The 21,619-nt window shown below is 41.9% G+C and overlaps 1 protein-coding gene across 1 annotated transcript in view; it reads right to left on the bottom strand.

Moving 5' to 3' along the window:
* Positions 1-1,415: 1,415 nt before the first annotated feature.
* The window catches only part of LOC139921353 (uncharacterized), a 46,912-nt gene continuing 26,708 nt past the window's right edge, over positions 1,416-21,619 (bottom strand). Inside the window, exons 14-19 of the mRNA XM_078290549.1 lie at positions 6,763-7,045; positions 5,723-5,886; positions 5,272-5,549; positions 4,439-4,628; positions 3,264-3,347; positions 1,416-1,615 (exon numbers count right to left, since the gene is read on the bottom strand). Coding sequence (XP_078146675.1) covers positions 1,503-1,615; positions 3,264-3,347; positions 4,439-4,628; positions 5,272-5,549; positions 5,723-5,886; positions 6,763-7,045 — 1,112 coding nt within the window. The 3' untranslated portion in view covers positions 1,416-1,502. The remainder of the gene's footprint in view (positions 1,616-3,263; positions 3,348-4,438; positions 4,629-5,271; positions 5,550-5,722; positions 5,887-6,762; positions 7,046-21,619) is intronic.

Genomic DNA, 21,619 nt, shown 5'->3' with positions numbered 1-21,619 from the left:
GACCTAACAAATGCCAATAAAAAAACAACAAAAACCTACATACAAAACTGTAGAAATAAACTAAGGGAAGATTTGTTGAAGATGTGGTTGAAAGGGATAAGGAAATACTGCATAAGATGTGTAGGAGATTAGCAAGAGCTTTTTTTTGTACTTCCTTGTACGTCATCAGTGACGTCACGTGTATAGTTTTGACCGCCATTACACGTATTTAAAGTAACGTGTTCTTAACGTGTACATTTTTGCCCTGTTGACACTGTATAAAAATGCGTGTTAACAGGTGCTTTCTGAACACCTGTTTTTCCCCACGGCGCAGCCAGGGCATCACGAGGCAATTCAGGTCAGTTAGTCATCTCTCTGAGCCTTGCCAAGAACAGGTTGTTTCTGTCGCTGTGCCTTAAGGCTCATTAATATTAACAACCCTCTGTTCTGATTGGCTAACCGTTTCAAGAGTGAAAGTGAGACACCACAGCGCCAGCAGCTGCAGACAGGGAGAGGCAGGGAAAACTCTCCGGTACCCATATGGTATAAGTCCATCCTTATCATACACACACACACATACATATATGTATATATGTATATATATATATATACACATAAGAACCATACCTGATATACACATATAAGAACCATACTTTATCATACGCATATGATAATCACATATGATTTTTTTCAGGTCAGTTACTCAAGCAGTAGCCTAGGAACAGGCCATGCTATAAAACAACACATGAAAATCAATATTATCCAACAATAGTCCTATATGAGTTAGATTTTTATAACTTATTTATAATTCTATAAGCTTTTATTTGGGCTATATTAGGCCACACACTGTATGGTATCACTAAGTAGCCTATAGTGATACCATAGGATATACTGTAGATGATTAGGACACTATAAACTTAATATTGTGTTTTCGTATGCCATTTCTATCGGTTCCTGGTTAAATACCCCACCACCCCCACCTGGTTGACCCAGGTGATCTGCTACAGATAGATCGGACTTGTTAACCATGTTCCTTATCATTTAACCAACTCACTGTAGGTGAGTGAACTCAGTGTGAAATACAGCACAAAGAATCCTCATGTCCGCGGTCACTGCTCCAGATATGTATAATTTCTAAATTATAGTTAACTAACCAGCCAGTCAAGTGGCTAGCTGACTCCCAGCTTGTTATTTGATGTGGTCAGTTAGTGCTGGTTATCTGTCAGAAATTATTCTGTAGTTGAAGTCTGCTGTCTAGCAACACTGAATACTGTCACAAAATAAACTCACTTTACTCACCTGTCACACATAAAACTTAAATGTTATGAACTGTCAAATTGTTTCAACCACATTTAGAAAAAATATACAAAACGCATTACATGATCATATTAAAATGTCACAACTTTATTCCAACAGACAAATATACTTACATAGATTTCAACCCATTTATATGCAATTATGTGAAATGTTAACTTAATTACTACAACAAATTAATTAGGCCTAGTACTCTAAGAATTGATAAATTAAGTTATGTCCCTTCCTCCCTGCGGGGAGAGAAGCACAGCGGGAAGCGGAGCTCCATCCAGGCTGACAGACGGTGTCCTCTCCCTGGCATGGTAGTATATCCTGGATGTCACTGGACGAAAGAAATAAACCTGTACTCCATTGTTGTTGTAAGGCGTTAAAGACGAGATGAAATGAAAAATGCCTTTTTAACCCTTTTAGATCACATCCCCGGTCATACTGTGCATCTATTTAACAATATATGCCAAAAAAAATACCAAAAATCAATTTCATTGTATTCTTATATCAAAATTCAATCATGTTTTCTTCCTGTAAAACAAAATATGCCGTGTGCTTACGTAAGCATGCCCGTAACTAATTTCAACCAATAATATCATGACATCCACCCATCAATCAATCTTCAACTTTTAGCGCACAGAGCTAAGAGGCTAAGATTCATTAGTTAGCTAGCTAGCAACAGCACGGTACTTCGGTGTGTCTTCGGGTGTTATGACACACCCACTTTTCAACGTTCAAATCAAATTCCTCCCAACGTTATGTCCCGCCTGTCTTTCCTGTTTCACTCGGAAATACGTCACGATACGGAAGTTAGATACTCTCGAAATGCCGTTTCATCTCGACTTTAATGGTAGACACCTAACCATATATTTATATTTATTCAGAAATATGTTTGTAAACTCGACATCAACGCCGAATGTAAGCTAACGTTATACTAAGCAAGGCAGATACCTCGTCACTAATCTCTATGGTAAATTACCACAAGCAGGCTAAAAAGCTAGCAAGCCAAGTGTAGCTTTACCTGCATTTTCAACAACGAAAACATGTTCAGAAAACACTAGCTTGGGGCTGTGGCCAATGAACCATGGCAGAGCTGAAGTGTACTTGCCCGATGTGGTTTTGTAACACATTTATCGCAAGAAGTGTTGCAAAAGTCAAGGCGCGCAAATTCGCACGTTTGTGATGCAAGAGATCATATTTGTTGCAATGACCAAGTTGCAATGACCAATTTGAGATGTTGTAATCACCGAGTTGTGGTTGTACTGGCACATTAACTAAATTAAAAAATAAATATGAGTAAATGTTGCCTTATAAGTTTGCAGCTGTCATTGTATTTATTATTTATTAATTAACAAATTTGTGAATTTTTGTCTGTGACTTCAAATTCAGAACCCGGGTGTGTGAATATTTTCAACATACAAGTTCACATTTACTCTACAAGTTCTCACATCGTATTCTACAAGTTCTCACATGGAGTCTACAAGCTCTCGGGTTTTGCAACATAAATACCTTACTATACCATACTAAGTACCACAAAATGTTCAACAATGTACACCAAAAAGAACCACAAAGCACAATCAAATGTTCCATAGACAGATTTTGTGGACCTTTATGTTCGAATACAGGAGGGAAGCTTCATCTTACGTGAGGAAGCATAAAGCTAGCTAGGTTCCACTGGTATTCTCAGAAATGTTCATAACTGAGGGCAGGCCATGATGCTGCTCCATATGCTGAGAAATTATATATACACTAATCAAAAACACACATTACTGATGAATATTTACCAGTGACTTGGCATAGCGTGAACTGGAAACACACCACACAAGCACATGCAACTACAAGCTGATGTTCACATGTTCCCAAAGGCTTGTAATTGCTGACTTAGCCACAGCTGAATGAGCTGTAAAAAAAAAAAAAAAAAAAAAAAAAAGAGTAGGCATTGATGAAAACTACTGACTTGTTCTTCAACTCCTTTTTCTTACCAAAACCAAATCCAAACATGGCAAAGCTGACAGCCAGGATAAACACCGCAGAACTCCTCATCATGATTCCAAGCTTTGCCGCTTCTGAAAGTCAAAATCAAACACAGCAATCACACTTTAGTTCTCTTGCATACTTCTTATTTTTCCGTGCGTTTCTTTGCTCACCTGTAACTCGAAAACCGTTCATGCTACACATACCGTTCTTGTATCAAAACATGCGGAATTCTTTGTAGATGTGTGCAAATTCATATTATTTTATTCATATGCAAATTTGCATACATTTGCATATTTAATGAGTTATTGCAGATTTTGAGGATTTTTAAAAACCTCTTTGTCATGTATCTCCTACAGTTTTAATGCCACAAAGACGGTCCATATGTCAAACCGTGCGGAATTCTTTGTAGATGTGTGCTATGCCTTTTATTAATGATACTCCTTATACTTTTTGAGTTATTAATCATTAAAAAATTCCATAGACACCCATTGTATTTATAACTCAGCCACTGTATACAGTAGAAACTCCATTCAAATTGCAAAATGCTCAGTACGGCATGCTGATCAAACATGCACATATTCATAATGATAGCACTTATAGTTTATGAGTTATAAAATACATGGGTGTCTATGGCCTTCCATCCGCTTCCATGATATTTATAACTCAGCCACTGTATACAGTAGGAACTCCATTCAGATTTCATAATGCTCAGTATGGCATACAGATCAACTGTTTATAAGCTCATAATGATGACATGTATAGTTTATGAGTTACAAAATACATATCAATTAGCCCCATCCGCTGCTACAATGATGGACCCTTTTCACAGCAGGCATTTTGACGTGTCATAGCAGGTAAACACAGGTGTAACTAATAACATTAATGATGGTTCCATTCCAATTAGGTGTTCCAGTGTCATTCCAATGAGCCAGCATGCACAATACCAGGGCCCTGGCACTGGAAATATTTGCATGAAATCAAACTAATCAGCACGTCAGCTTACAGCAATCACACGCATTTTCTTCAGGAAATGCTTTTCTAGTTTGCAATATTGTCATGGCTAGAAATTGGCCACATGAACAAATATCTTCATGTGGTTTTCAGCAGTTCCAGCTCAGGTCCATCAAACTCATTGGTCCTGCTGCCGATCAAAAAGACAAACGATGGAAAGACAACTCACCACTTGCAACAAAGTCCTCAACAACATCCCCATAAACCTCCACTTCACACAGTGTCAAGTATTCCTTCCTCCCGGGAATCACAATGTTGATATAACGGCCCTCCATCCCATCACACTTGAAGGTTTGGGAGGAGCCAGCTGGGATAGATGAGATCACAGCACATCTGAAGAAGAAGACAAAAAAGAGATACTTAGGAAAAATACATAGACTGTAACGTCATAAACACATAATTGATTCCCTTCAGTAGTCCTGGTGAGGTACTGATGATGATAAATGAGATGGAAGAAATGAAGCGAAGCCTGCGAAGCTAGTTCAGGCAGACAACTCGAGTCGCGCTGTGGTCACGTACACATACTACTCATACAACTCTTATCAAGCGCCCCCCTCTCAATAAGGCGGTCTATTTAAGCTTCCTGCACCTGCTAACACACTTTCGCATTGCCATGCTGCTGCTACGCTGCTCAGACTGCTGGTTACTGCTGCTCAGTATTGCTGCTGCTAACCATACATCATTTCATCATCCCCACCTCCACCCCAGCATCCAACTGTAGGCTCTGATTCTAGGTCTCCCCTGGGGGGGAAGTTCCCTATTGTCACTCCCTGCTCTCTTGGCTAGCTAGGTGTATGCTCGCAGGGAGTGACAGGATCAGCGCCTAGACGCCATACTAATCTCTGTATATATACATATTTGCATTCATTCTCAATAATCTGTTTACGTGAGTTGGCAGACTGAAATGCGCTGCAGATTGGGAATCATGCAGATATGAAGTGCACTGTTGACTTGTAATATACACAGCCATTGTCAAAAGTTGAAACCTAACAAAGTGAGGACGGCATTGTTTCCATTATCACTGAGGGAATTTCCGATTCGGATCTCAGCTCCATTGATCCTTTCAGGACAGCAGTCTTCTCTGTTGGTGATGGTGACATAGTTGACTTTGTAAGACTTCAGAAGGTCCAGTCTCCACCAAGGTTTAAAATCTGCTTGAGTGTGGGCGCAGGAGCCCTTGTCCCAGTGGCTAGCACGATTCCCATCAATGGCTTTTTCAGGTACCGCAGTTTCATAGACTGAAGACTGAGCTACGTTTCCCCCTACAGCAACATTATTACCTAGACAAAAGGATGAGATTTGACAGCAAAGATGGAAGAATCACAGCACAGAAGTGTTAGATGTATCATTTAGTTGTGGCTACTCAGGTCCATTCAGTGCCCAGATTTGATTTAATTTGCTGTGACTGTAAACTAGTAGTAAGCTTTAGGATACCTCATGTGCTACAACTCACCACTTGGAACAGAGTTCCCAGCAATGTTCCCATAAACCTCCACTTCACACAGTGTCAAGTATTCCTTCCTCCCAGGAATCACAATGTTGACATAACGGCCCTCCATCCCATCACACTTGAAGGTTTGGGAGGAGCCAGCTGGGATAGATGAGATCACAGCACATCTGAAGAAAAAGACAAAAAATAATATTTAGGAAAAATACACAGACTGTAACTTCATAAACACATAATTGATTCCCTTCAGTAGTCCTGGTGAGGTACTGATGATGATAAATGAGATGGAAGAAATGAAGCGAAGCCTGCGAAGCTAGTTCGGGCAGACAACTCGAGTTGCGCTGCGGTCACGTACACATACTACTCATACAACTCTTATCAAGCGCCCCCCTCTCAATAAGGCGGTCTATTTAAGCTTCCTGCACCTGCTAACACACTTTCGCATTGCCATGCTGCTGCTACGCTGCTCAGACTGCTGGTTACTGCTGCTCAGTATTGCTGCTGCTAACCATACATCATTTCATCATCCCCACCTCCACCCCAGCATCCAACTGTAGGCTCTGATTCTAGGTCTCCCCCGGGGGGGAAGTTCCCTATTGTCACTCCCTGCTCTTTTGGCTAGCTAGGTGTATGCTCGCAGGGAGTGACAAGATCAGAGCCTAGACGCCATACTAATCTGTATATATAGATAGTAAACCAAAAAATCTATATTCCAGCGCACACCAGGATATGTAATTTGTTAATAAAATAGTGTCAATCCTAATATCCTGGTGTGCGCTGGAATATTGATTTTTTGGTTTATTGTGGTTTACCCTGCACCAGCTGGCACCCAGGAGAGAAGCACTGCTGTGCACGGGGTATCTTCAGTTTTCTGTATATATACACACATATTTGCATTCATTCTCAATATTCTGTTTACGTGAGTTGGCAGACTGAAATGCATTGCAGTTTGAGAATCATGTAGATATGAAGTGCACTGTTGACTTGTAATATTCACAGCCATTGTCAAAAGTTGAAACCTAACAAAGTGAGGACAATGCAGATACCTGGGATTGGTGTTTCCATTATCATTGAGGGAATCTCCGATGCGGATCTCAGCTCCATTGATCCTTTCAGGACAGCAGTCTTCTCTGTTGGTGATGGTGACATAGTTGACTTTGTAAGACTTCAGAAGGTCCAGTCTCCACCAAGGTTTAAAATCTGCTTGAGTGTGGGCGCAGGAGTCCTGGTCCCAGTGGCTAGCATGATTCCCATCAATGGCTTTTTCAGGTACCGCAGTTTCATAGACTGAAGACTGAGCTACAGTTCCACCTACAGCAACATTATTACCTAGACAAAAGGATGGATTTGACAGCAAAGATGGCAGAATCACAGCACAGAAGTGTTAGATGTATCATTTAGTCGTGGCTACTCAGGTCCATTCAGTGCCCATGTTGGATTTCATTTGCTGTGACTGTAAACTAGTAGTAACCTTTAGGATACCTCATGTGGTACAACTCACCACTTGGAAGAGAATCATCAACGTCCCCATAAACCTCCACTTCACAGTGTCAGCTATTCCTTCCTAAAGAATTATTCCTAAATAATGCAATGCATGTTTGATTTAATTTGCAAACATCTTAGCTGTAATTTTTCACACAGGTCCAAAATCCTTGTCTAGAAGCTCCTCTTCTGAGCTTCTCATATATTAGTTTGTATGCACTGCTGCTATACAGCAATGTATCATGATATACTGTACATTGATACATCTTTTTTGGATCAGAGGACAACACATAATAAGAGATTCAGGCAGAAGAGATTCAGGCAGCTGATCAACAAGGGAGCCAGAGAGCTGAGATCACATTCAATTACACTGCTCATTGAATAGGTCAATAACCCTTGTCACAAACTACCATCAAGTAGTACCAAAGTACCACAAAATGTTCAACGATGTACACCAAAGCACACCAAAAAGAACCACAAAGTACAATCAAATGTTCCATAGAGATGAATGAGAGACAGATTTTGTGGACCTTTGCTGTTTGAATATAGGAGGAAGGCTTGATCTCTTATGTGAGGAAGCATAAAACTAGCTAGGTTCCACTGGTATTCTCAGAAATGTTCATAACTGAGGGCAGGCCATGATGCTGCTGCATATGCTGAGAAATCATATATACACACTAATCAAAAACACACATTACTGACGAATATTATCAGTGATTTGGCATAGCGTAAAGTGGAAACACACAAGCACATGCAAACTGCAAGCTGATCTTCAAATGTTCCCAAAGGCTTGTAATTGCTGACTTAGCCACAGCTGAATGAGCTGTAAAAAAATGAGTAGGCATTGATGAAAACTACTGACTTGTTCTTCAACTCCTTTTTCTTACCAAAACCAAATCCAAACACGGCAAAGCTGACAGCCAGGAAAAACACCACAGAACTCCTCATCATGATTCCAAGCTCTGCCGCTTCTGAAAGTCAAAATGAAACACATAATTTGCAATATTATCGAAATTGGCCACATGAACAAATATCTTCATGTATTTTTCAGCAGTTCCAGCTCAGGTCCATCAAACTCGTTGGTCCTGCTGCCTATCAAAAAGAGAAATGATGGAGAGTGGAGAAACACACACTGTTGTGTGTCAAAACCCCAAATTTTAAAGCCTGTAAAAAGAAACAGGGCTCAGTTCCCACACATATCACCTCTGCGTCTTTTCTTACTGTTAACAATTTGGCCGAAGGACTTTTCTCTCCTCAACACCAGTTTGATTTTCCGAACCACAAAGGACAACATGGTGGTGTGTCTTTATTTACTCTCTGGAGTTTTTACTGTTGTCCTGCCAAGCAAAATTAAATATTACAGAGGTGATATGTATGTAGGAGCTTTCTTTCACCTAATTGATTCAAAAAGACAGATTATGATACTCTATTGATATGCAGTGTGAGATAGCTGTAGCCTGAGGGCCTTTAGTGAAGTAGGAGGCTGACTCAGAAGGCGATTCGAAGGTCCCACAGGTGGACATTTATTTACAGTGCAACAAAAAAAAGAAAACAAAAATTCAAAAAACTGAAGATTTACAGAACAGAGGATAACTCAACTCATACCAAATCAAAATATCAGCACATGCACTAGCATCTGCACTGCCTGACCTTCCTTTTCAGCTGCCTCAGAACAACTCTTTAAATACAGCCATCAATTTCAGAGACACCTCCCCTGGCCTTCACCAACCTCACTACAGGGGTGAGACATATTACCAGCTTTTATATATTAATAACATAGTGTTATTTTCACAGAATTCCAATTTCCTACTGTACCTGAATGCATCACCAAAACATATAGCCTACAGTAAATACCCGCGATCTCGCACAGCAAAAGAATAATACACATTAGCACAGTAAGAACCCCCCTCCGACATGGAATAGGCCATGACATCATCGCTGACGTCATCAACCACATAATAGACGCAACTGCAGGGCGGCGCCCTCCCAAACAGTCGTTTCCCGCGGCAGGTAAGAGTACTTCTGTGAACAAAGAAAACGTAACTATACAATTCTGAAAATCCTGTAACCAAAACAATAAAGGTAAATGAAATAGTAACACTGTTTGTCTGTCATTACTGTGTTAAACCGAAAATATGGAATTTGGAAATCTCAACAAAATATAATGCTAAATACAAACAGACCCGGGATAGTTATGTGCGTTTGCATTACACAGTGAAATTACCGGTCAACTCAATACGTGATAGAATTAAGAATTAATTAATTAAGAAAGATTAATCAATGGGCTTAAGTTATGTATAAAGAAATAATGTTCAGTGACAAATGATGCGGTCATTCCCACTTTGTCACATTTCCCCCCCCCCCCCTTAAGCACGTTACTCATCAGAGGAATGGGACAAGAAATCGGCGATGACATTCTTGTATCCTGGTTTGTATTTAACCTGGAAACGATAAGGCTGGAGAGAAAGGTACCATCGGGTTATTCTCGCATTGGTGTCCTTCATTCTGTGTATCCATTGCAGAGCTCGATGATCAGTCTCTAGAAGAAACTCCTTGCCAATCAGATAGTACTTTAAGGAGTCAAGAGCCCACTTCACTGCCAAGGCCTCCTTCTCAACAGTTGAGTACCTTACTTCTCTCGGGAAGAGCTTGCGGCTGATGTACTGCACTGGCATCTGGTTATTGCCTTCTCCCTGCAGCAGCACAGCCCCAAGACCCCTCCCGGAAGCATCTGTCTGCACAGTGAAAGGGAGATCAAAATCTGGGCATTGCAACACAGGCTCAGTGCACAAACAGTTATTCAGATCATTAAAAGCAGCCTCACACACAGGTGTCCATTTAACCTTAGCGGGGCTGGATTTTCGGGTCAAATCACTGAGAACTGCGGAACGGGAAGAGAAATCAGGGATGAATCGGCGATACCAGCCAACCTACCCTAGGAACGATCGTACCTGTCTCTTAGTAGATGGCAATGGACGGGTTTCAATGGCCTCGACTTTCCCCACCTGAAGGTGAATGGCTCCACCACCGATGACGTAACCCAGATACTGGACCTCAGGCTTGGCAATGTGGCACTTCCTTGCGTTGATGACCAGCCCGGCATTCTGGATACGACGAAGAACATCTGACAGGTGCTCCACATGGTCCTCCCACGTCTTGCTGTAGACTACAATGTCATCGATGTAGGCCGCGGCGTAGTCATCTGCTCCTCTCAACACATCATCCACCAACCTCTGGAAGGTCGCTGGGGCTCCATGCAGTCCGAAGGGCATCACCCGGAACCGGAACAGTCCACTTGGCACTCTGAAAGTTGTTAAGTCCTTGGATGCCTCAGTCAAGGGTACCTGCCAATACCCCTTACAGAGGTCAAGGGTTGTCAGGTAGGTAGCATTCCCCAAGCGGTCAATCAGTTCATCAACCCTTGGCATCGGGTAAGGGTCAAAGGCTGACACAGCATTCAGACGAGAAAAGTTGACACAGAACCTCAGTTTTGGATCGTCCTTCTTAGGGACCAGCACCACAGAGCTACACCACTCACTGCGAGAGGGTTCAATGATTCCCATCACCAACATGTCTTCCACCTCTTGCTTGAGCGCTGGAATGAGCTTTGCTGGAACTCTGCTGGACGTTTCCCTGATGGGTTGCTGTGTTGAAGAGAGGAGACGGATCTCATGCTGAATGACATCTGTTCTACCAGGCTGTAAACTGAACAGTTCAAGAGGCATGTGTGCCTCTAACTCCTTGCGACGGCCAGATGCTAGATGACTCAGGTCTGGCAGTATTTGGATCCCAGCTGATGAAGGAAAATACTGCTCCTGCAGCTCTTCCTCATCGACTATGGTCCGTGCCCACAACTGTGTCGATACCTCCGGCTGGTCCACCCATTCCTTCAGCAGGTTCAAGTGAAACACCTGGTGCTTCTTGCGCCGGTCAGGTAGATACAGTTCATAAGTTACGGGACCCACCTTCTTTGTGACCTCGTATGGCCCCTGCCACTTAGCCAAGAGGCCTGAATCTGAAGTTGGCAGCAGTAGGAGAACCTTCTGGCCCTGATGGAAAGACCTCCCCTGGGAAGCCTTATCATAGTTCTCCTTCTGACGCTGCTGGGCACTGGCTAGATGATGGTTGGCAAGCTCTTGATACTGGTCGAGCTTGTCTCTCATCTTCAACACATACGAGAGGACACTGCAATGCTGCTGTTGCTTCGGTTCCTCCCAGGCCTCCTTCAGAACGTCCAGTGGACCCCGCACTGGATGGCCATACAGGAGTTGGAAAGGGGAGAAGCCTGTGGAAGCTTGGGGTACCTCTCTTTAGGCGAAGAGAAGGAAAGGGAGCCACTGATCCCAGTCGGACCCCGTGTCCCACACAAACTTTCTCAGCATGGATTTCAGAGTCTTGTTAAATCTTTCTACAAGGCCGTCAGTCTGTGGATGGTATGGGCTCGTCCTCACCCCACGAATCCCCAGCATCTTATACACCTCCCTGAGCAGCTTAGAGGTGAAGTTAGTCCCCTGGTCCGTGATGATCTCTTTTGGGATCCCGACTCTAGAGAACAGCTGGACCAGGCAGTTGACTATCTGACGGGCCTTGATCTTCTTTAGTGGGAATGCCTCCGGGTATCTTGAAGCATAGTCACACACTACCAGTATGTACCTGTGGCCAGAACTACTCTTCTCTAGTGGGCCAACAATATCCATGGCAATGCGAGAGAAAGGGATGTCAATAATGGGCATGCTGACTAGTGGGGCCCTATCTCCCTTTCTGCCTGGTGCTGTTAACTGGCACTGGGGACATGCTTTACAATATTGGACAGTGTCTGTGTACTGCTGTGGCCAATAAAAGCGAGAAATCATCCTTGAGAAGGTTTTAAGCTGACCTAAATGGCCTGCCCAAGGAACAGAATGGCTCAGCTGAAGAACAATAGGCCTTAAACTTTGGGGAACAACTAGCTGGTCACCCAGTTTGCTGTGCCGAATCAACTGTTCTCCCTTCAACACGAAGACCTCACTGCCTCTCTCTGTCACTTGGGTTGACTCGGGGACACTCTTGGCAAACAGGGGCTTTAGAGAAGGGTCCTCCCTCTGCAACTGAGCGATGTTACTAGGAATAAGCTGCATCTCAGAACTACCAAGTTCAGGTACAGTCTCTACTAGCTCAGTTCCCCTCAGTCTGTCTTGCCTTCGCTGTCCCCTGCTTTTCTTGGCTTGAGGCTGACTGCCTCCCTCAGCACCTGGCACATCATCCTCTGCAAAAGGTAGCTCATCCCACCCCAAAGCTGGTTCAGACTCTGCTTGCATTTGCTTGGACCTTGTGACTGCTACCATACCCTCGCTGGCTCTGCTAGAACCTTGCTCAACCCGTGACTGGCTATGAGCTCACAGAGGATTGGGAGGTCTCTGCCTAGCACTACCTGGTATGGGAGCTTCTCTATTACCCCGACTGCAAGCAAATACTGTTGACCTTCAACCTGTATGGCTATCTCAGCTATGGGGTATTCTACCTTGTTGCCATGGACACACCAGATGCTAACCTTTCCCTCCTCAAAAATCACATCCCTAGGAAGACAGTCTGGCCTAACCAAGGTGCGATTGCTGCCTGAGTCTAAGAGGGCTACACATGGTTTATCCTCAATAAATACACAGGCTGTCCGTTCCTCGTCCAAACACTCTGGCTGCTCCCTACTTTCCAACTGCCTGCCATCTGATCTGGGTGCAAAACCCATGTAGGTCTTACTGACATGCTGGGTTGGACAATCTGCCTTAAAGTGCCCTGTCTGACCACATAAGTGACATGCTAAAGGATTTCTGTTTCTGAACTCCTTAACATTACTGTTACTTGAGCCACAGAGCTGCAGACTTACTTACTTAAGCTGCAGAGTGGGATCTGAGAGTGGGGAACCCTTTTGAAGTCCGGCGGGCAGCCAGGAAAGATTCTGCCAGTTCTGCTGTTTCTTTGGAAGATGTGGGGTTGCGTTCTTTGACCCAGGTCCGGAGCTCAGGGTTCAGGATTCTCAAGAACTGTTCCATGACAATGGCATCTCCAATCTGCTCTTTGGTCTTTTCTTTAGGAGCCATCCATTTGTCATACAGGTCCTTGAGGCGAGCCTGCAGCTCCTTGGGTGTCTCATCATCTCCCACGACGCTGGTATGGAATCTGATACGATAGGTCTCTGGATTGATTTCATATTTATACAGAACAGCATTCTTGACCTTAACATAGTTCATTGTTTCCTCAATGTCCATTGCAACATATGCAGCTCGGGCTTTGCCAGTTAGCAGTGGGGCAAGATGCAAAGCCCACTCTTCTGGAGGCCACTGACATGCATATGCAATTCTCTCAAACATTGTCAGGTAATGTTCAATGTCCTCATCTTCATGGTAAGGTTGCATCTTGGGGCCTTTCCACCCAGGAAATCTCACCCCCAGGCTGGACGGTTGCCCCGCAAAGACTTCAAAGGGGCCAGGGTCAGGATCAGGTCTCACCGGAACCGTTTGGGCCGCAGGTCGCTCTAGTGGTGGCACAGAGAGAGAAAAGGGGTCTGCTGTGTCACCCTCTGCCGGCTGCTGGCGGTCCTCGCGGTCCTGCCGAACCTCCTGCTGGAGCTGGGAAAACTGATGCTGGATCTTCTTCCAGCGCTCCTCCTGGCGTTTACGCTCCTGTTCCCACCTGGCCTCCCTGTCGGACTGTTGCTGCATCAGGCCACGCAAAAGGCTGGAGAGCTCTGCAACGTTCTGCGGTTCTTGGACTTGACCACCTGTCGCCCCCTGCAGGTCAGGATCACCCATGCCTTCATCTTGTGGACCTGTTGCCTTTTTGCCTCTGGTCATGATCTTCATCGCCCCTACTGGCTTGGAGTCACCGCTGCCGCCACTTGTGAGATAGCTGTAGCCTGAGGGCCTTTAGTGAAGTAGGAGGCTGACTCAGAAGGCGATTCGAAGGTCCCACAGGTGGACATTTATTTACAGTGCAACCGGAGTGCAACAAAAAAAAAAAAAAAAAATTCAAAAAACTGAAGATTTACAGAACAGAGGATAACACAACTCATACCAAATCAAAATATCAGCACGTGCACTAGCATCTGCACTGCCTGACCTTCCTTTTCAGCTGCCTCAGAACAACTCTTTAAATACAGCCATCAATTTCAGAGACACCTCCCCTGGCCTTCACCAACCTCACTACAGGGGTGAGACATATTACCAGCTTTTATATATTAATAACATAGTGTTATTTTCACAGAATTCCAATTTCCTACTGTACATGAATGCATCACCAAAACATATAGCCTACAGTAAATACCCGCGATCTCGCACAGCAAAAGAATAATACACATTAGCACAGTAAGAACCCCCCTCCGACATGGAATAGGCCATGACATCATCGCTGACGTCATCAACCACATAATAGACGCAACTGCAGGGAGGCGCCCTCCCAAACAGTCATTTCCCGCGGTAGGTAAGAGTACTTCTGTGAACAAAGAAAACGTAACTATACAATTCTGAAAATCCTGTAACCAAAACAATAAAGGTAAATGAAATAGTAACACTGTTTGTGTGTCATTACTGTGTTAAACCGAAAATATGGAATTTGGAAATCTCAACAAAATATAATGCTAAACACAAACAGACCCGGGATAGTTATGTGCGTTTGCATTACACAGTGAAATTACCGGTCAACTCAATACGTGATAGAATTAACAAACATGTAGAGATGTAACAATGGGCTTAAGTTATGTATAAAGAAATAATGTTCACAGTGACAAATGATGCGGTCATTCCCACTTTGTCACATGCAGGTATACATGTATTGATATAAAGGTACAGTTGGTAATCTTAGCTAGCTGAATTTAATTCCTGGTTTAGCCAATTAGTTGGTAAACTGCCTCAACTCTAGCTAGCAGAAAAAGCTGGGAAACTTGATAAACGGTATCTGTTTAAGTGAAAGTATCTGACAAATATTGTTTTCCATTATAGTTTTATCTTCAGCACAAATTATATTTGCACTGCGCTCCCAGTTGTCCAACACTTACCTGTGAATGTAGATTTTTAATCAGGGATTTTAAACAGCTTCTTGTTTCCTGTCAGTGTGTGAGAAAGAGGGAAACAGTCCAGAGTCTATGTGTGGATTTGATTTATATGTCCAGAATATTGGCCAAGAGAGAGAGAGAGAGAAAAAGAGAGGTGGAGTGAGGACAGGAAGGGGAGTGACTGATTGTATGTCACAAGATTACCGTAAACCTTTACAGTTTGTGAAAAAACACAATAGTTGAATTCCAGATGTTTAATGAGAGAAGAGGAGGGAGAGAGAGGGATGAAGATAAGGAGAGAAACAGAGAGAGAGAGAGAGTGTGTATCAGCAGTATGAATGTGTTTAATGGTAGGAGCCTGAACAACGGCTTCATATCCATTGACCTGGTAAAGTGTTATTGCTCCAGGATTTGCCATAAAAGTCAGATACATATAATATTTCTGTCCTTCAGAGGAAAAGAGCAGTCAGCCCATTTCAACCAAGAGAGAGCCGGCTTAAATGAATCAATGCGAACTTTATTGAATTTACAATGGCATAGACTCCTTTAATAACACATGGGGAGGAAAACCAAATGACAGGCAGCAGCACAATGCAACAGACTAACTCTCACAAATGTGTCACTGAACTACTGAAGAGTCCATATACAAGCTATAACAATTAAATGAACATTAATCTGTTTTATAAGATGATGCTGTGAATTTTGTGTACATTGTTAATATCATGTTAGCCTGCTTATTTGTTCAGATAATCATAGGCCTTGTTAGCTAAGTAGCTTATTTGCTGCTAATTTTCTGTGTGCCTCTAAAAATGTATTTTTTTTCCGCCACTTTGTTTCACAGACCATATATCACAACCATCGCTTCTCTTCTCTGATTTAAGTGCAAGATACAACATTTTGTCAGTCCGATCTCGCTCTTTCAAAACACGTAAAAGAAAAAAACCTTCTCGTCTGTAAGTGCTCATCTGTCCGCCTTTGTCACAATTACAGATTAAGCCTATAATAAAATTATGAAGCTGGAAAATAGTGGAGAAGGTTTAATCTGAGAAATGAAACAGAAAAAATACTTGAAAGTTAATGTCACTTTACTTCCTAACAAATATGGTCATGGCAAACTCCAAGGCATGTCTTTCCCTTAACAATGGCGATCGCCAGGAGCGCTTTTATTATGAAACTTTCACTCAATTAAATGACACAACTTTCCACTGCTGTGTCACTAATGATAAAGGCTTAATCAGGATTGAAGCTCTTCTTCAGGTGTTATAAGTGTTATAATGCAGAGATCATACTAAGTGTTCCTTCTCTCTCTTCTCTCTCTCTCTCTCTCTCTCTCTCTCTCTCTCTCTCTCTCTCTCTCTCTAGATCAGTGGTTCTCAACCTTTTTCACATCAAGGACACCTAATTTAGTCCACATTTGGGCACCGGCCCCCCATTTGATAAGATTTTGTCTCTCAAACCCAAATTTGAGAATATTTTTACTGTTAGATATAATTTTGTCCATAGAATTCCATGACTATCTGTATTGTAAGTAGAGAGATAACAGCGAAACTATGATCAAAAAAGTCATTCTTCTACATTCTCTAATTGTGTTAACTTCTTGTAAATTAAATAATGGTGAAGTTTAACAATTTGTCAATTTGCTGGGCACCCCCTGGAACTCCCTCAAGGATCCCCGGTGGTCCCCGGACCCCACGTTGAGAACCACTGCTCTAGATCATTGTAATCTTCGGAGCCTGCTGAAAGCATGAAATCTGAGTTCACAGACGCACACACATACACACACATCAGAAGCGTGAAATCAAAGTTCATGTTACAGTTTTTTTGCTCTGAGAATTTTCTTTATGGATCTGCCGCTTTTTAAATGTATTTTAGCGTCAATGCTTAGAGGCATAGAGAGAGAAAAAGTATATATTACGGGGAGACAATGAGAAAAGAAGAGACAGAGGTGGAGGAAGAGTGCTACTTGAATGTGAATAATAGATAAGATTATATTGTGACCTACAATGAAGTTCATTGAAATAATAAGTTTTGTCTTTAGCAATCTTCAAGTAATAGCAGTCAATTAAAGAAGATAATTATATTTGGGAGTGGAATCCATGTCATGTTTAATTCAGTGTACTCTGCCATAATTCTGTATCTGTTTCCCCATGGGGAAGTTTAGCTTTTTCTCACTAAGGTTTAAACGTAGGCTAACCACCAGAAAGCCACATGACTTACTTTCCCATTGCAACTATTAAGCCTAATGACTGGCTGTCCTGCTCCTCATTAGTTCTTGTCCACGGTCGGGCTCAAGGCGGGCGTAATGATGTGTGTGTGTGTGTGTGTATGTAATCTCTCTCTCTCTCTCTCCCTCTCTCTCAGCCCATCTTCCCTCCATCCTCTATCTATACCTCTCTCACCCCATCACTATCCCACTTTACCCCTTCCTTTATCCCTGCTTCATTATTCCAGACATGACCTCCAGTTTGGCGATGTAGCAAGCAGACGCGTGAGTGTCTCCTGATCGACCCTGAAAAATTTTATACTTTAACATCCAACTTTCCCTCATGCAATGACTTCTTCTAGTATAGGAATCTCTGTTATTCTTTGACTGCAAACTGAACCATCGAAGCACAGGCAAGCCACACAGCAAGCGTCAACAAGCTTAGCTAGAAAATTGGCTATTCAATGCTTCCGCTAGCAGCAATGATGGTCAGCCTGTTGCTGAGACTGAACCTACTACTTGAGAAGCATTGGACAAGTCTCAAAGAAGATATGTCTCCTCTGATCTAAGCTTCAAGCCAGTGCCTACAGTCTTCAGTAAATGCGCTAAGGGACCAAGTAGGTGAATTCATTCCATGGACGTCTCACCCAGACAGAAACCCTGGCAGGTGAAAACTTTGAGCATCTCAACACTGCTGAAGCCATACGATTGACCATGATATCTTAATCAATCGTCTTGAAAAGTTGGTTGGTCTTTCTGACTGTGTGTTAAACTGGTTCAAAACATACATCAAAGGGAGAAAGTTTTACGTCAGTCTTGGAGATCATGTGTCTGAGAAACATGACATCTGTTTTGGGGTTGCACAAGGGAGCTGCCTTGGTCCATTATTATTCTCACTATACATGCTGCCACTTGGTGACATCATTAGAGAGCACGATGTATGTTTCCATAGTTATGCGGATGACGCAACTGTACATCTCTGCTGAACCAAATGATGCTGCAGCTATAAACTCCATTACTATCTATCTTTTGGCAATAAATAAATGGATGAGCAAAAAATTTTTAAAGTTAAACGAGGACAAAACTGAAATCCTAGTTGGCCCTAAAACAAAAAGAGAAATGCTGTTTAATAATCTGGGAACATTGACTCCCTGGATTAAATCTGAGGTTACAAATCTTGGTGTTATCCTAGATTCAGATCTAAGCTTCAAATCCCAGATTAACAAGGTGACGAAAACATAATTTTTCCACCTTAGAAACATAGCTAAAGTACGACCATTTATAAATCAAAAAGATGCTGAAAAACTGATTCATGCCTTTATTTCAAGCCGACTCGATTACTGTAACGCACTTTTTTACTGGTCTCCCGAAAAAAAACACCGAGAGACTTCAGCTCATTCAAAACTCTGCAGCTCGGCTATTAACCAGAACCAAGAGGAGAGAGCACATTAGCCCAGTTTTAGCTGCTCTACACTGGCTTCCTGTAACATTTAGAATTTTAAGGTCCTCCTCCTTATATACAAAGCCCTTAATGGGCTAGGACCAAGCTACATTGCTAACTCCCTTGTTCACTACCTGCCTTCAAGAACACTGCGATCATCTGCTGCTGGTTTATTGGAGGTTCCCAGCAACAGCTGAAAGAAAATCGGGGATGCAGCCTTTGTCAATTACGCCCCAAAGCTATGGAACACACTACCTATAGATATCAGGGAAGCGAGCTCGCTAAATATTTTTAAAAGAAAGCTAAAAACTTATCTCTTCACTTTAGCCTTTAACTAGCTATGACTTTCCCGATACAGGCCTTAAAGTCTTTTTTTTTTTCCTCACTTTGCTTCGCACTTATGCACTGCTGCACTTCTTTTAAAATTTGTATTTTACTTTTATGCATCCTATGTACTCTATTTTTTAACTTTATTTTTATTATTATTTTACAGTGGATTTTATTTTCCATCTTATGTTATGCATTCCTCATATTTTTACTATTGTTATTCAGTGGGTTTTATTTTCCATCTTATGTTATGCTCATTCTATGTCTATTTTCATGTGAAGATGCATTTTATGCATTCTATTCTCCTCTTTATCTTATTCTCACTATCATTATCAAGTTTTATGTGAAGCACTTGGTGCATGTAATTTCTCTGTTGTAAAGCACTTTGAGCTGCATTTCTTGTATGAAAGGTGCTATACAAATAAAGTTTATTATTATTATTATTATTATTATTTTAGTGCTATTTTCATGAAAATTCATAATTTTTTTTCAATAGCTTGCATGTCATGTGACCCAGGGACTTTTTCCATAAAAATATGAATATAAAATAAAAGAAGCACTAAAATCCAATAAAAAGAGGTGTGTCTTATTTGTCCAGTGTAGCAATACAATTCTGCATTGGTTTGGAGTCACAGGGTAACATGACATGGAAGCTATTGAAAAAACTGCAATTATTTTCTATTCAAATATTTATGTAAAATAAATTAATTACACATTAGCAATCAAAATAGGTGTGCTATATGAGACCAATTTAGTATAATTTTTTAATCATAATTTTCACTAATATGGGCAAGTCAGCACGAAAATAACATTGGTTTTGTGTCATTCAAACAGTAATTTATTGATGGTCCCTAAGTGAAACCCCTGTGGTTAAGAGCGAGCGCTCGGAGGTGAGCTAACCGCCCTCTCACTGCCAACACTGGGTGAAACTGAATAAGAAGACGCTGCTGGATCCGGAGTGAATGTCTGTCGAATATCCAACCTAAAACTAACTTCACCGCGGTTGTTTGAAAGCTATTCTGGCCGTTTTGTTGTTCCAAATAAAAGATGAAATAATAGATTCCAAATTCTTGAAGTAGCGACAGGATATAAACACAGACATGCTTTGGAAAATATACAAAAATCTGGGGAGAGCAACCATCTTTATGGCATTAATGCGACCAACCATAGAAATAGCCAGTGTAGCCTATTCCAAAATGCAATATTATTTGTTAGTAGTTGTATCTTGCTGTCCCAATTACTCTTCAAGAGTTGCCCATATTCCCGTGCAGCAATTATTCCTAATGTTTTAAATTGATCCCTTACAATTTTAAAAGGTGTTGTACGTAAAAAGCTTATATCCACCTTTTCTGATATAGGCATCAATTCGCTCTTTTTCCCAGTTTATCTTATAGCCAGAGAAGCTTCCAAACGTATCAATTAGACTTAATAGTGGTGGGATGGATGATTTGGGGTGCGACAAAAATAATGTTACATCATCCGCAAAAAGGGATAAATTGTGGACTGTATTATGGATTCAAATTGGGACAATATCCTGGCTAGTTCTTATTTGACAAGCAAGAACTTCGATGAACAAATTGAAGAGATATGGTGAGCAAGAACAACCCTGACGAACGCCTCTATGGAGATTGGGTCTAGGTCTGGGTCTAGGTCTTGGGTTGTGATGTGTCGCTGTTAGAAATAACTGCTGCCTGAGGATGGGCATACATAATTCTAATCCAGTTAATAAACACATTCCCAAAGCCAAAATATCTTCAGGTGGACAACATAAAGTTCCATTCGATGTAGTCGAAAGCCTTTTCAGCATCTAAAGAAATTACTACAGACTCTTCTTTATGCTTATTATACATAATGTTAAAAAGACGGGGTAGATTAGAGTGTGAATGTGTCGACCCGGGACAAAACCCATCTGGTCAGGATGTATTATATTTGCAATGTATTTGCACAATCTATTTGCCAGAATTTTACTCAACTTTCGTTTCCATTTGAAGTAAAGATATTGGTCGATATGATGACATTTCCAAAGGGTCTCTATCTTTTTTTCAAGATCAGAGCTATATTCTCCCTGTAGAGCGAGTGGGGTAGCACCGAAGTTTCTTTTGAATGGTTAAGCATTTCTGAGTTTTAGGCATCAGGAGGAAAGTTTTTACCTTGTCTTCTGCACATCATGACAGAGTGAGTGTCAAGTAAACATCCTGTTGCGTCAAGCAAGAATGTCAATTTACCGAAGCAGCTTGCGCAACTGGTGTGGAAATTACTGTTTTGCAATGTTTTCAGGGGAATCGATAAATCAGATAATCAGTTACAGTTAATTTTCCTTTGAGCAGCATATTGAGCAGCCTCTCAGTGTTATGAAATGTGTGGTTGTAGGAAGGCTGCGTGTCAGCATGTGTCAATGGTGAAGGCAAGGCACGTTTATTTATAGCA

This window comes from Centroberyx gerrardi, chromosome 19 (assembly GCF_048128805.1).
Source record: "Centroberyx gerrardi isolate f3 chromosome 19, fCenGer3.hap1.cur.20231027, whole genome shotgun sequence".
Classification (NCBI taxonomy): domain Eukaryota; kingdom Metazoa; phylum Chordata; class Actinopteri; order Beryciformes; family Berycidae; genus Centroberyx; species Centroberyx gerrardi.
Note: the sequence above shows the minus strand (reverse complement) of the source record. Positions and strands in the feature narration are given on the sequence as shown.